This window comes from Electrona antarctica (genome assembly GCF_951216825.1).
Source record: "Electrona antarctica genome assembly, chromosome: 8".
Classification (NCBI taxonomy): domain Eukaryota; kingdom Metazoa; phylum Chordata; class Actinopteri; order Myctophiformes; family Myctophidae; genus Electrona; species Electrona antarctica.
Window position 1 is genome coordinate 1,726,911 of NC_136789.1, and position 15,318 is coordinate 1,742,228.

At 39.3% G+C, this 15,318-nt stretch overlaps 3 protein-coding genes across 3 annotated transcripts; 1 reads left to right on the top strand and 2 right to left on the bottom strand.

Annotated features, from left to right (window-relative positions):
• On the top strand, window positions 1–951 carry LOC306928061 (olfactory receptor 8G17-like; the record flags this gene model as incomplete). Its single annotated transcript, XM_079507980.1, has 1 exon — window positions 1–951. Exon 1 carries the CDS (start codon window positions 10–12, stop codon window positions 949–951), a length of 942 nt encoding a protein of 313 aa, XP_079364106.1. The 5' UTR covers window positions 1–9.
• Window positions 952–7,882: 6,931 nt separating this feature from the next.
• Window positions 7,883–8,830, bottom strand: LOC306928062 (olfactory receptor 8G17-like; the record flags this gene model as incomplete). The annotated part of the gene is made up of 1 exon (XM_079507981.1): window positions 7,883–8,830. Exon 1 carries the CDS (start codon window positions 8,822–8,824, stop codon window positions 7,883–7,885), a length of 942 nt encoding a protein of 313 aa, XP_079364107.1. The 5' UTR covers window positions 8,825–8,830.
• A 1,879-nt stretch (window positions 8,831–10,709) lies between these two features.
• LOC306928063 (olfactory receptor 10A6-like) lies at window positions 10,710–14,561 on the bottom strand (the record flags this gene model as incomplete). Its single annotated transcript, XM_079507982.1, has 3 exons — window positions 10,710–11,086; window positions 12,131–12,357; window positions 14,185–14,561. 3 exons carry the CDS (start codon window positions 14,559–14,561, stop codon window positions 10,710–10,712), a joined length of 981 nt encoding a protein of 326 aa, XP_079364108.1.
• Window positions 14,562–15,318: the final 757 nt, after the last annotated feature.

A 15,318-nucleotide genomic window follows, 5' to 3' on the forward strand; every position in this document is an offset into this window, starting at 1 on the left:
TTTAGGTTGATGGAAAACTTCACTTACAACAGCCCCATACTCCAGGTGGAGGGATTAAAGGTCACAGAGAAATCTATGTATCCTGTGTTTCTCTTCTTCTTTTTTTCCTACTTGTTTATTATGTTCACCAACGTGGGGATTGTAGTCCTCATTGGCCTTGAGAAGAGCCTTCACCAGCCTATGTATATGCTCTTTTGTAACCTGCCATTCACTGACATCATTGGTAACTCCATTATGGTTCCTCGTTTGCTTAGAGACATTTTGGTGCCTCCCTCTGAGCGTGTTATCAGTTACTATGAGTGTGTGGTCCAGGCATTTACCACACACTTGTATGCTACAGCCTCTCACACAGTGCTCATCATAATGGCTTTCGATAGGTATGTGGCCATCTGCAATCCCTTGCGCTATGCCACCATCATGAGTGGTAAAATGCTGATTACGCTGACTGTGTCTGCATGGGGTGCAGCCTTTGTTTTGGTGGGTATTCTTGTTGGGTTATCCATACGGCTGAACAGATGCAGGACCATGATCATGAACCCTTACTGTGACAATGCCTCACTGTTCAAACTCTCTTGCGAGAGTGTGTTTATCAATAATGTCTATGGGCTCACTTTCACTGTGGTACTGTTTGCATCCTCCATAGGCAGTGTGGCTCTCACCTACACTAAGATCACTGCTGTTTGTCTGACCAGTAACAACAAGAGTTTGAACACTAAAGCCCTGAAGACATGCAGCACTCACCTGTCTGTATACATGATTATGCTTTTATCTGGAATGCTTATCATTGCTCTTCATCGTTACCCACAGTACTCAGACTATAGGAAGCTCTCAGCCATTCTGTTTCACATCATCCCTGGCAGCCTAAACCCCATCATTTATGGAGTGCAGTCTAAAGAAATACGCAAATTCTTGTCAAACATATGTCGGTCCAAACAAAAAGTGTTTCCTTAATTTTAAGTACTGTTTTTTTAGTTTTTTCTTTCTTTTTTAATATAGGGTTAATGATGCAGTCTAAAGAAATACGCATTTTTAAATTACTATAGGGTTAATGATGCAGTCTAAAGAAATACGCAAATTCTTGACAAATGCATTTAGCTCCAAAAAAGTGTTTTCATTATCTTAATATGCAAATTCTACAAATCTTGTTGAAATGATTGTGATTGATCCTCATGTAAACCTCACATCTGGAGTATCATTTTGCATTGTGCCGGTCTTTTTTTGTACTTCACTTGTTTATATATTCATTGTGTATATAATGCCTTTGTGGCATTATATGATTACAATTCTAGCACCTAGCTAATATGATTATACATTGATGCTACCTGGGAACTGTGGGAAACAAATTGAAAGTTTGAATTGAAAATTCAGTTTCTCGCTTCTCTCATAGCGGTATGCTGCTGAGATTCACCAGTCATGTGAGAGTAACAATGAGTTAGTAGTAGTACCATATTATAAATTGTCATTGTGGAACAGCTGCATGATCCATACGCTATGGGCGATCTGTCACTGAATGTGGCTATCTGTGTTACAGGCAGTACTACTCTATTTAATCATTCTTACGGTATATGCACTAGCATGTAACCATTATAGTGTGCCTCCTACAAGCAATACTAATGATGATGTTAAAAAGATTATTGCAGTGCTTATAATTTATACCTTTCATTCATCTTTATGTGAAAACATAAAAATTCAAGAAAAAGGTATAAAAAAAAGATTATTGCAGAAACTGTCATGAAGCCGCTTATTTAAACTGGTTTACACTGCTGAACTGATCAAATATACTGTACATACAGATATGTCTTTAAACAGAGAATCCCTCAGACATCAGGGCTTGGAACCTCAAAGACAGTTTTTTACCCTCAGGCTGTCAGAATAATGAACCAGAAGCACTATACTAACTTTTTCTAAAACCATATAGGCTTTAGTTTTTTTCTTTTCGTTTTTCCCCCCACTTTTGTTTATCATTTACAGTATTTGCATGGTTTTATAGATATAATGGATGAGAAAGCCAGGGGGCTAATGTATATATAAGTGTATGAAAATGAAGTTGAACATTAAACCTAATGGTTAATGATTGGAATGTCTTGTGTCGTTTCTGAAGAGAGGGCTTCTGTTTTTTTTTAAATGTTTTCTTGTGGCTTTCGCCTTTATTTTATTTATTTTTTGAGTGGTGCAAACCACTCCAACAACTGGCTTTGTACCCGTGTCCCGTGTACCTGTGTTTGTTCGTACCAAAAAAACGAGCATGGTTGCTATGGTTAGCAACCAAAAAAACGAGCAGGTTAGTATGGTTAGTATGTGACGTCATAAGAGTACTTATGACACAGATGCTTTCCTGGTTCTAATGTACAGTAACTATAACAATAAATGTGTAGTTGCACCACTCAGTTCACACGGGTGTGATTTTTTATAGAGGGACAGACAGTAGGCTTGCAGTAAAGGCCGTCGGGATCGGGAGTCGAGCCCACGGCACACTGCCAGGCTTGGGCTACCGGCCAAGGTGCCTGGACCGCGGCCCAGGCCAGAGGGCTTCTGGGTTTAACACAATATTTGTACTCTGGTCGGTGTGTGAGTTAAAACCGTAAAATCGGAGATGTCAGTCCTGAAGAAAAAGGATAGTAATTTTGTATTTTAAAGCAATGCAAGACACCAGAGGGTTGTTAATGCACATGTATTTAATCACCATTTTAATTTAGACCTACACTAGCAGTACATTATATTTACACTGTAGAAGCTGGCTACTGTAGGATAAAACAACAGTAAACAGTCAAAGCTTCAATGTTATTGGCAAATAATTGTTTTACCATCTAATAGGCCTATCTTAGTTACATTAACAACATATTAGATACACCGTTTGAAAATGTAGAATATTTAAGTTTAGCAAAGTTCCACAAACTATAACAATCGCATGCATTAGTAGTTCTCTTCCACTACAAAACATCAGGCTATGGCTGGGATGGAATATCTAGCTAGCAACTATCCAGGACACTAGGACAGTAAACATCCTGATCCATTATTTTAATCTAAAAGTACATTTTAATCATGATCAACCTTTTTGGGCATGTCATGATGATCAACTTAAAATAAACGAATAAAGGGCAAAAATAGATCAAGATCTCAACGTGTAACTTATTTGCGTGTAACTTATTTGCGTGTAACTTATTTGTGAGTGTGTACTGTAGATCTTCTATTTTCACTATAGGCCTATTTGAGAATTGACAGGCGTAAGTTTATTTTGGACGCGCGGATAAGTTGAGGGGCGATTACGTACAGTAAGCAGGCACTAGACCTGGATTGTAGCATGCTTTATTTTCATGCTACCCGTCCCGTGCCCCTCATGAGCAGACGTGTCGTTGATGCAGGCGACAATGCCTACGTACGTCTGATAAAGTAAGTAAGTAAAGCTGGTTGCAGGAGATATTAACATAGGTCATTCACTCACTTCATTCAATCTTTAAAAAGTTCAATACCCAGGGAACGAACACACATGACATGTCCCTCTCTCTCTCACACACACACACACACCGCATGCATTAACACTTTGAAAGACATGTGCGTGTGTGTGCGTGTGTGCGTGTGTGCGTGTGTGTGTGTGGTGTGTGTGTGTGTGGTTTTATTCAAATGCAATGAAAGGCTATGTCTTATAATGCAAGCATTGGGGTTGCGATCACTTGGACATTACATTATGATGTTTCATTTTCTTTTGGTCTCACCACTTAACGCACAGACAATAGACTGTGTCTGATCTTTAACCCTAGAACCAGAGCGGGATTAACCCCAACGAGGGCCCCTGGGCCTGTCATTTATTTGGGGCCCCCATAGCGCGCATGCGTGCAGAATATTATTTTTTACCTACATTTATAACAATGAAGGACCTCAAACCCAGTACCGTGTAGTCCAGTTTCCCCAATGGGCCCCTGAGAGCCAAGGGCCCCTGAGAACAATGGGCCCTTGGGCCACGGCCCCACTGGCCCAATGGTTAATTTGGCTAGAACACTAAACATCCTTTTTGTCAAACCATCAATAATTTTAACCCGGGTATATGTTACCCAATGTAAAATATTCCCAAAAAAATATCTTATCAAAATATATTGAAGTACAACAATACATGGCAACTTGAGGTAGTCTTCTTTCATTTTTCATCATCACAAAAATAAATAAATAGATATCATAGGGTGGCAAAATCAGAAAAATGTGGGTATTATTTATTTAAAAAAGGAGCTGGGGACCATTCCTGGGCCAGTGAAAAAAATACCAATTGTGGCTGTATGGGATTTTTCTCTATCACTAAACAGTAAACACGGGTGAAATTCACCTCAGACATCGTCCGGGTAAAAATCACCCGTGTTTAGTGTTCTATAGGATTAAAGGGAACGGCAGCCGATGCTCTGATTGGTTTGATTAAAGTAACGCCCACCAATGAGTAATTAATGGCCGCTTTACCGTGTAGCGCCTTGGCGCAGTGCCCAAATTAACGCACCCATTTTAGCCTTGTGATGTCAGCTGTAGCCTTTTGTGGCGGTTTTGGACAACCGTGGGTCCGACCGACACCGGGCACTGCACTCCCTGTGTTGAATTTGAAGTCGGTGGGGCGAACGGTTCTCGAGTTCTCGAGAATAGGGAAGAAATAAAAGACCAAGTATAGAGCCAAGGCCAAGCTTACTAAGGCTTCGTAAACACCTATAGGTATTTTTATAGCTAAAGTTTATCTTGTCCACACGGGGACGCATAAACAGAGTTTTTAAAATCTCTACTGAGTTTTTAAAAAGATTTGTTTATATGGGTCGTTTATAAAAAATAGCCGTCTCTGTGTGGACGGGGCCTAAGTATTGAGAGTTAAGTGGTTAAATAGCCGTCTCTGTGTGGACGGGGCCTAAGTATTGAGAGTTAAGTGGTTAAATAATGGCTAAAAATACACATCAACATGAATGTAACATATTCATATACAAGACAATGTGTAAACAAACAAAACATGAATTCACACAACACTGATGATAGTTTATGAAGCTATCTATGAAATCTATGGAAAAGTTTACACATGCAATTTTATACAATATGTAGTGGGGAGCGTTGAAGACTGAAGAGTGACCCTTGCCTTAACCAATGATTGTCTGCACTGACGTCAGAGACGTCATAGACAGGCATCCAAGTACTAGTACAGGTACAAGTGCATTTATACCTTTCAGAGATCTCTGTAAGTATGTCACAGCACAGCAAAATTATATTGGCCCGGTTTTCCAAAGGACACATGGTGTAAGAGGTATGGTGTTGCACATGCTCAGATGCCCTCTAGGCCGCACACAGAAGCCTGTGAATATAGACATTCCGTGCATAGATGTTCCACGCAATGGTAGGCCTCAGGCCTCAGGCCTAGTATGGTAGGCCTCAGGTCTACCATTCTGAAATGCAATTGAATAATATTTGGACTGCTGGACAGCTGACAGTAGGCTCTCTTTACTCTTAATATATATACTGTATATTATATATATAATATAATATATATTATATTATTATTATTATATTATATAATATATAATATTATATAATATTCCATGCATTATCTATGCACGGAATGTCTATGTTCACACTAGGCTTCTGTGTGCGGCCTAGAGGGCATCTGAGCATGTGCTATACACCATACCTCTTACACCATGTGTCCTTTGGGAAACCGGGTCAATGTCTGTGTCTGTCCTTTGCATATTCCAAGTTCCATCTTCTATAGATGGTGCACCGCCGGAGTCCATCAGATGAGTAGGAATGCCCTTACCCCTTCCCTAAAAGAAATGCAAATCGCTGACGTCCAAATCACTGACGTTTATGTCTGAAAATCTACCTTTCAACAGGCCAAAGGGAGACAAAATGATCGCTCCTCCCTTAGTCAAGTGCATGACTCTCTTTATAACCCCCTTTATTTTTTCCCCAAACTATACCTTTTTTTATAATTTTTTGTGATGATTTTGATTTTTCATGTCATGATTATGAATTGAATACCCAGGACCTGAATGTAAAAACCTGAATGTAAAATAAGTTAACTGTTCTCTGTTTACATTTCTGCCTAATAAAGTACTCAATCAATCAATCAATCAATCAATCAATCAATCAATCAATCAATCAAAGCAGTGCAACCCAGCCTGCTCAGATTGAGAACACAAATCTCACAAACTTTGTGAGATATTCCCTCAGCTTGCTCCTTTGATCTGTGTTAGGGACTTCAGACTTCAGACGGAAAACTGTTGAAATCGGTAGGCCTACATCAGGGGTGCCCACACATTTATGACGTGAGATCTACTTTCAAAATGACCAGCTCAACAAGATCTACCCACTGAAATATATATGATATAAGTGTACCATTGCAGAAAATAGTTTAAATATATAATGTACCTGGGGGGGGCTTTGGAATAGGGAGAAATTATGACAGGCAGTTTCTGCTGTCAAAATATGTCCCCCCCGTATTTTACTTAAACGCCCAATGCATTCTCAATGGCAATAGCACAAACTTTGCCATGCTACTAGTCCTACATACTTACACTTAGAAACCCCATTCAAACCTATTTAGGTTCATCTTACGGTGGACATGTTTGCCTGAAATGGAATCTTTGAAATGTTTCATAGTTTTAGAAATATAGTGCTTTCAAATTTGAGAAATTCACAATGGGGCTCAATGGCAGATATTGGCACGTCAAAAAAGCACTTTCACCTAGAAACTCCATTCACACATTTTATAATTCAGCTTACTGTGGAGACACATGCTGAAACTTTTTACTTTGAAATGATTTGTAGTTTCGGAGTTATTTAACTTAAACGCCCAATGCATTCTCAATGGCAATTACACAAACTTTGGCTACTTGTCCTACATACTTACACCTAGAAACCCCATTCAAACCTATTTAGGTTCATCTTACGGTGGACATGTTTGCCTGAAAATAAATCTTTGAAATGTTTTAGAAATATATAGTGCAAGGACACTTCGACACCAACTCTGGGGGAGCCCGGGTTCGAACTGGCAACCTTGCAGTTACCATCCAGCCACTCTACCCCCTTTGGTTTGGTTTTACTATAGTTTATGACAGAATGGAGAGAGAAAGCTAAATTCATTGTACAAGTACATTTGGAATTTGTCACCCATCCTACACACCCTATAGTACTACATGATACATACATATATTATTGTGTTGACATATAGGCCTACTGTGTGTGTGTGTGTGTGTGTGTGTGTGTGTGTGTGTGTGTGTGTGTGTGTGTGTGTGTGTGTGTGTGTGTGTGTGTGTGTGTGTGTGTGTGTGTGTGTGTGTGTGTGTGTGTGTGTGCGTGCGTGGATGCCCGCAACGTCATATAGTGCTGTAAATATACAAATCAGAATAATATTGTATTTCTGTACCAAATTCATTGTTCAAATTATGTTATCAGACTTTAGCAAGCTGTGTCTAAACAAGCCCATTATCTGCATGTTTTATGTTTTATTTTAGTTTATACATTGTGGGTTCAAGACATTTATTCTGAATGCAGAGTATGTAGATGCTCTTTTTGTATATAAAAAAACAATCCATATTCTAAGCAAGAATAAGGACTGATGGGGAATTATTTTAAATACTATCCGATTGGCACCAATCCTAAAACAAATGATGTACAACTTCAAAATTGATTCACATTTATAATTTCATTCATTGTGTGGCGTATAATAAGTTGAGCAATCAAAATGACCGTAGACATATTTTAATACTTATTTATAATTCACCTAACTGCAACCATTTGTAGGTATAATACATACATGCCAACAAAAGACATGAAATCGCAACAAGACACTCCAGGTGCATGTTTTCACAGGATTCATCATTAGTAATTAAAAAAGAAAGAAAAAACTAACAAGCCAGTAAACTTAAAATTAAGGAAACACTTTTTGTTTGGACCGACATACATTTGACAAGAATTTGCGTATTTCTTTAGACTGCACTCCATAAATGATGGGGTTTAGGCTGCCAGGGATGATGTGAAACAGAATGGCTGAGAGCTTCCTATAGTCTGACAACTGTGGGAAACGATGAAGAGCAATGATAAGAATTCCAGATAAAAGCATAATCATGTATACAGACAGGTGAGTGCTGCATGTCTTCAGGGCTTTAGTGTTCAAACTCTTGTTGTTACTGGTCAGGCAAACAGCTGTGATCTTAGTGTAGGTGAGAGCTACACCCCCTATAGATGATGTAAAAAGTACCACAGTGAAAGTGAGCCCATAGACATTATTGATAAAAACGCTCTCACAAGAAAGTTTGAACAGTGAAGCATTGTCACAGAACGGGTTTGTGATCATAGTCCTGCATCTGTTCAGCCGTATGGTTAAGCCAAGTAGAATACCCACCAAAACACAAGCTACACCCCACGCAGACACAGTCAGCTTAATCAGCATTTTACCACTCATGATGGTGGTATAGCGCAAGGGATTGCAGATGGCCACATACCTATCGAAAGCCATTATCATTAGTATTGTATGAGAGGTTGTACCGAACATGTGCGTACAGAACGCCTGGACCACACACTCATTGTAACTGATGAGCCGCTCAGACGGAGGCACCAGAATGTCTCTGAGCAAACGAGGTACCATTATAGTGTTCCCAATGATATCATTGATTGGCAGGCTGCAAAAGAGAATATACATGGGCTGGTGAAGGCTCTTTTCGATGCCAATCAGAACTACAATCCCCACGTTGGCAAACATAATAAACAAGTAGGAAACAAAGAAGAAGATAAAGACAGGGACCACAGATTTCTCTGTGACCTTTAACCCCTCAAGCTGGAGTACGAGGCTGTTGTAAGTGTAGTTATCCATCGACCTAAAACAAGAGAGATGACACAGTTAGGACTCAAAACAGTTACCCAAGGCACATAGTCACATATTGTAGAAGATAGTAGTCTCCTGTTAAAGTAAAGGCAAAACATAGAAACTGAAGAGAAGGATTCTACTTTGGAGAAATACAAAACAAACATGTCAGAGTTTTAGAAGAACATGCAGTAGTCAGACCATGTTTAATTAGTACTCAAGGTTAGTGGGGGTTGCAAATGCACAGATCTGGGTTTAAAGCTCACATGAACTCTTCTATCCACTGCTATGAATGATTGGCAGTATCTACTCTAGATATTTTGACTCCATGATAAAAAACAAACAAACAAAATAAAACAATTTGCCTTTAGTATGAATGGTGACACTATAAGGTTAGGAAATTACAATTACTTTGTCTACAAAAAGCAATGGAAAAACCAAGAAAGCAGCATCACTCAATATAGATTATTATGAGTCACCATATAGTTGATTGGTTTTTGCTTTAGAATGAAGACATTCAACTTAAATTGGAATGATGAAAATATTTTTCTTGAAATAAAAAAAATTAGATGGAGAAATACCTGCTCTTCTTCTTCCTCGTTCCTCAACAGTCCGTCTTGTTCCTGTTGTAACATTCACCGGACAACCTTAAGCAAGTAACAAGAACACCCTCTGTCTGTTTTTATAAATGGTGGAGAAGGGTTTGTTTTCAGCAAGATGTCAGCAAGATGTCAGCTGTCATAGTAACTGTCAACATATTCTCCAGGGAGAAGTAATGAGGACATTATACATTTTCATTTAGTTGAACGAAATTTTATTCAACAACTTAACAATTTTTCCTGTAAGGAAAACTTCAAACGCATTTTCAAAGTCCACCAGACATGAAGTCTTTTTACATTCTGTTTAGATCAAAGGTTTGCCGTTTAGCTTGATATGAATATAAAACACAATATGACAACTTATTTTCAAAATTCTTAAGCTTAAATTTCAACAGCCATGAAGGTCTTGGTCATCCTTTTTGTGTCACAGAAGATATAGCTATAATTTAACTATCAATATCATGTTGGTTATTTTCATATATACTGTAAAATAGGTGTGAGGTTATGTATGTACGGCTTCTGTAGGTAAAATATCTGTGATAGGGTGGAATGAAAAAAGGCATAGCCTCTGCCATTTTCAAAAGTATACATTTTGATTATTATACACTCCATATGTTGTCTCCATATGTTTTCACTATTATTTACATACTGTAGACATACAGTACATACACAAAGGCAGACAAACATTTATAATTGCGGCTATATAATGCCCTCGCTTGTCTGTTCAAATCCCATGAGAAGAGTCTCAGATTTCTTACTGGCTGTCTCTCAGTAAAGACAAACAAAATGGAATGCTACCCTATAGCTCTTATATAATGTATAAGGGTCTGTGCTATAATCTTATATAATAAGCTCTTATATAATAAGCTCTTATATAATGTATAAGGGTCTGTGCTATAATCTTCACTTCAACGCCACGTTAAGGGGGGTAATCCCCAAAGTGTAAGAATGTGATGGTGCAAATTATGTAAATAAAATATTAACCTACAGTGTATTTTTACATATCAATTGATAATTAGGAAATGTTTCAAATTACAATAAAATGAAGATGAACAAAGAATCTGCAAATGGTAAATGGTAAATGGTGCATTTATATAGCGCCTTTATCCAAGGCGCTTTACATAGATTGTGCATTACATTCAGCCAATCACACACACATTCATACACCGATTGCTGCGGAAGCCATGCAAGGTACCAACCAGCACATCGGGAGCAATTTTGGGTTCAGTGGTTTGACAATGCGGAATTAATTTGTGAAACCAGATGTTCAAAAACACAGGTCCATAAAGCACCTTTCAATTGTTAGCTTTGACAGTCGAGGTCCGTTTGAGCATTCTTTTTTTGGTTAATTGCTTAATTATACTTAAGCGCAACTCTTTAGTGACAAGGCCATAGATAATGGGGTTAATGACTGGTGGAATTATAACAAATAGAATGCTACAGAACTTCTTGACATTCGGAGATGCCGTGCTGAATCGTTGGCTCATGATGATGACCACAGAGGACAACTCGTAGAAGACGTAGATCACCAGGTGTGTCGCACAGGTCTGGACTGCTTTGCTGCGACTCCCACTGTCGGCGCTCTGCCTAACACAGGCCTGGAGGATCTTGATGTAGGAGAAGGCAATAACGAGGAAGGTACCGGTGCTCAGACACCAGGACATGCACAAACCTGAAGACAGACAAGGGACTCATTTATACATTACACTTTTTCGAACCCTTCACTGTGATATGACAGTGAAGAGAGTTAACAATGAGTTAACCTTTCATTCTATTGGTTTCCGGCAGGCTTACTCTGAAGCGTAGTGGAAACCAATAGAAGATTATAAACATGCTACTGCCCTCAAGGCCCCAGTGAGGCTCTCCAATGTTGAGGCGCTCGGCCCTAGTGGTAAGAGGAGGGACTGCAGGCGGACCCGTGGATTCATGACAGGGAAACCCTGTGCAGCTGGGCTTTAACATTGAGCGCTCGGTTGTAGCCTGGTTAATAAACCAGACCGAATCAGCCGTTGGCAAAAAAAAAATTTGCCTGCCAGCGGATTAGGGTCTGGCGAGGCTCAGTAGCACGCCTCTTTCCTACAACCGAGAACAGGTCGGGCCAATCGGGACACGGTATGCAATATGGGCGGGCTTTGGTACAGTGACGTTCAATGCTTGAGACCTTTGACTGACAGTAGCTCTGACCAATTGCGTCGAAGAGAAAATGTTTGAACCCGCCCCCCGGGAAATGAAATCCAAGTGGAGCCAGCCCAGACTAATATACCGCGACAGTGTTGTGTGATATTAGTCTGGCTTATTAGCCAGGCTAGCTCGGTTGCACTTCCGCATTTGACCACCAAAATTTGGTGGTCAAATGCGGAAGTAGATGGTTCTTCCGGGTGCTTCAAAACGCCACTGCGCAACTTCCACTGACATGAATAGGGGGGGGGGGGGACTCTGTGAGGACTCTGTAACCAGGGTAACCGGTAACACTGTAAACACCAATGAATAACTTGTTAAGAAACAAAAAAAACTACACAATAAAGAATAGAATATAAGTCCTTTTCTGTGTAAAACAGCTGTGTAAAACAGCTACAGGCAATTCCTTGTTGGAAGTAAGTTATTGATAACTTTACTAATAAAGCTAATAAACACTTTGTTTCATTCCAAAATGTGTAAGAATAGGCAAAGTTTGTTTATAACATCTTATTGTGAATTGAATGTTCTTAAACCTGACCATAGATATTGTTTATTGGTGTGGGTGCACAGGCATTTTGCAGAATGGAGCGGTTACTACAGTAGACATGGTTGATGATGGCGCCACACAGCGGTGTGCCCACATTGAGGGCAAAGAGCACACCGATGCAGAGAAAAGCAACCAGCCAGGGCAGGACACATGAGAAGACCAGCCGTGAAGACGTCATAATGGCATGGTATCTCAGTGGCTGACACACAGCCAAATACCTGTGAAACAAAGTCATCATAATTAGTGTATTAGTAGAACCAGTTGTCGCATCTAGGACATAGTTTGATCATCTCACTTCATCATCTATATTTACATTTTATATGGGCAATGGTCACAAACAGGTCAAAACTAAGGCTTTGTTTAGATACATTAGTATTAGTAGTAGGCACAGAAAACAGAAAGCACAATACAGTCCTGAAGTAGAGTAGCACGAATGGCAGTACAGTATAGTATATGACCACACCGTTTAATGCACATCCATCATTAGCCCATTAATTCACCCTTGTTTGAATTCAGGACCTCAATGTTCTAACCATAATGCTGAAGACAAAAAGTTATTAGTGAAGATTCAGCATGTTGATAGTATATGTTCAACTCTAAAGCCTAAACCACACCACTTGCAACTGCTTGGGACAAAACCGTTTTAAGGTCAACCACACCAATGCAACTCATTGCGTTGCAAGGCGTTGCATTGGTGTGGTTGACCTTAAAACGGTTTTGTCTCAAGGAGTTGCAACTGGTGTGGTTTGGGCCTTTTGTTGAAATGAAATGAAATGAAATCTATATTTACCCAGGGTATCTGGGCTAAGCTCAAGAACTTGTTTCCAGCCAGGCCCTGCTCATAGAACACATTTCATCGTAGTGGTTCAATGCCTTGTTCAAGGGCACTTCGGCGGTGGTAATTTTAACGTGTCGGACGGCTGATTCGAACTAGGAACCTTCCGGTATCAAGACCGCGCCGCTATCCGTTCGGCCACCGCTGCCACAAGATAAAGATAAACATCGTACCATCTCCGGATGGAAATTCATGTGTCATAAAGTAATGCTGGGCTGCTATATATATACACTATTATCTGCACTGTATCTCTGAATGATTGAATATATATGTACAGTCTCCATCAGTGGCTTCGTGATATAATGTCTTGTCTCGAGTTGGAGATGTTAAGGTTTTCAATTGCAGGCTCTGAGATTTTTTTTACAAGACCTGGGGCCCGTTTATGACATTCTACCACAACACACAAACTGCATAGTGTGCCGTGCGTATGCACATAACAAAATCTGCTCTGCTATGATCATTTTTTGTTTTTTGTGTATGTATTTTTGTGTATATGTGTATATAGATAGATATATTTATTTATTTGTATATGTTTTCCGACTATCCTTTGGATTGTGGGTGGGGGGAGGGTGGGATAGGGGATTGAGTTTTATTTTTATATTTTATTATGTCTGTTTAATACTTGCCCCAGCTGGGCTTCTGTTATAAAAAGATTATATATATATGTACAGTCAATCAATAAATATAATTGCACAGTGAATATATGAATAAATATATCACTATACATTTATTGGCAGTGACTCTGAATTATTGTATGCACAGATTATCAACTATGAGTATAGAGCTGGATATATGCAGTTTTTAACAGTCTGTCAAGTACAGTATATGAATGAATATGCACAAACTACAAATAACAATAAATATAGTATTAAGAAAGACGTATAGTATTAAGAAGATGTGTACACTATACCAAAAGTGAATAATGAGAGAGAATGACTGTCTTTCAACAGTGAGTAGCTAGGAAAATATGTACGGTCTATGAATATACTGTAGAAGTAGTCATGTCTTGCTGCCTTAAGCTTTTACATCTGCAATTTTTTTGCATTTAAAAGAAAATCTTGAAAAAATGTATTAATGTTAAAAACTCTTAAACAAATATTCTCTTCTAGGGGTCCTTGACTTGCAAAAGTTTGAGAATCACTGTTCTAAGGTACATAATAAAAATTGTGTTTTTTGACCCTAAATGTAGTGCTCTGCACTAGTCTAATACCTGTCATAGGCCATTGCTGAAAGAATCGTCTGCACTGCACAACCGTAAATGTGCACAGAGATGGCCTGGGAGATGGCAGTGTTGTAAGCGATCCTCTTTTGCCCCGTCAAGAAGTATATCATGAGGCGAATGAGCACAGTCGTTCCTCCCAGCAGATCACAAACTGCCAGGTTGCAAACCATCACATACATGGGTCTGTGCAGGGCCCTATCGCATACGATGCCACTCACCACCAGCCCATTACCCAGCACCACCATCAGGTAGTTGAGCAGAGCTAGGAAGAAAAGCAAAGGCCCCTGGCCTTCTGGCACATGAAAGCCCACGATTTCAAACACAATCGGCTGCTTCAGGGGAGTAACCATTGTCACGTTTTCCATCCGAAACAACAGAACTCTAAACAGAATAATTAAAAAGGAAACAATGTCACAGGTTAATAATTCATTCATAATTCAATTCAAGTTATTTGACCATTCATTATGTTGTATTCCTCCCATTTGTGTGTGTGTGTGAAAGTTATCGCTGCATGTGCAACAGTAACTGAAATAGTATATCCATGTCTCATGATTTAAATTACACACCATTAACTTATTTATCTTTTCTAGCAATTGTATCCTTGAATCTACAAAAAACATTACCGTTCATATAACATACCGTTTCATATCATAATGAGATTGCAGAGTTGTTGAAAGTATACAAACTTCTAGATGTTGAGATGTGTGCTGTGGTCTGCCTGTGTGAGGTGTGCTCTTGTCCTAGTAGAAGAATCAATTGGCAGTCCATTTTATAATTGGATGTCACTTTATTTTTTTATTTTTGTCTCCGCCAGGCCGAAGGCGTGGCCGAGACTATGTTTTGCAACCTGTATGTGCGTGCGTGTGTGCGTGCGTGCGTGTGTGTGTTCGTGTGTGTGTGCATGTGTGCACCAAGTAAAGGTGCCCTATTTTCATCAGTGCCTTATCCCTAAGCTTCTTTGCCTTTTTTTTTCTTTTTACTATTTTGAAAAACATTTTTTAATAGTTCAGATAGACGATCTACATACAAGCTCACAACGTGTCGGTCTAGATCAGCTAATTGAACACTTTAAAAATGTTTTTCAAAATAGAACTTTAAGGATAAGGGGTAAGACACTAACAA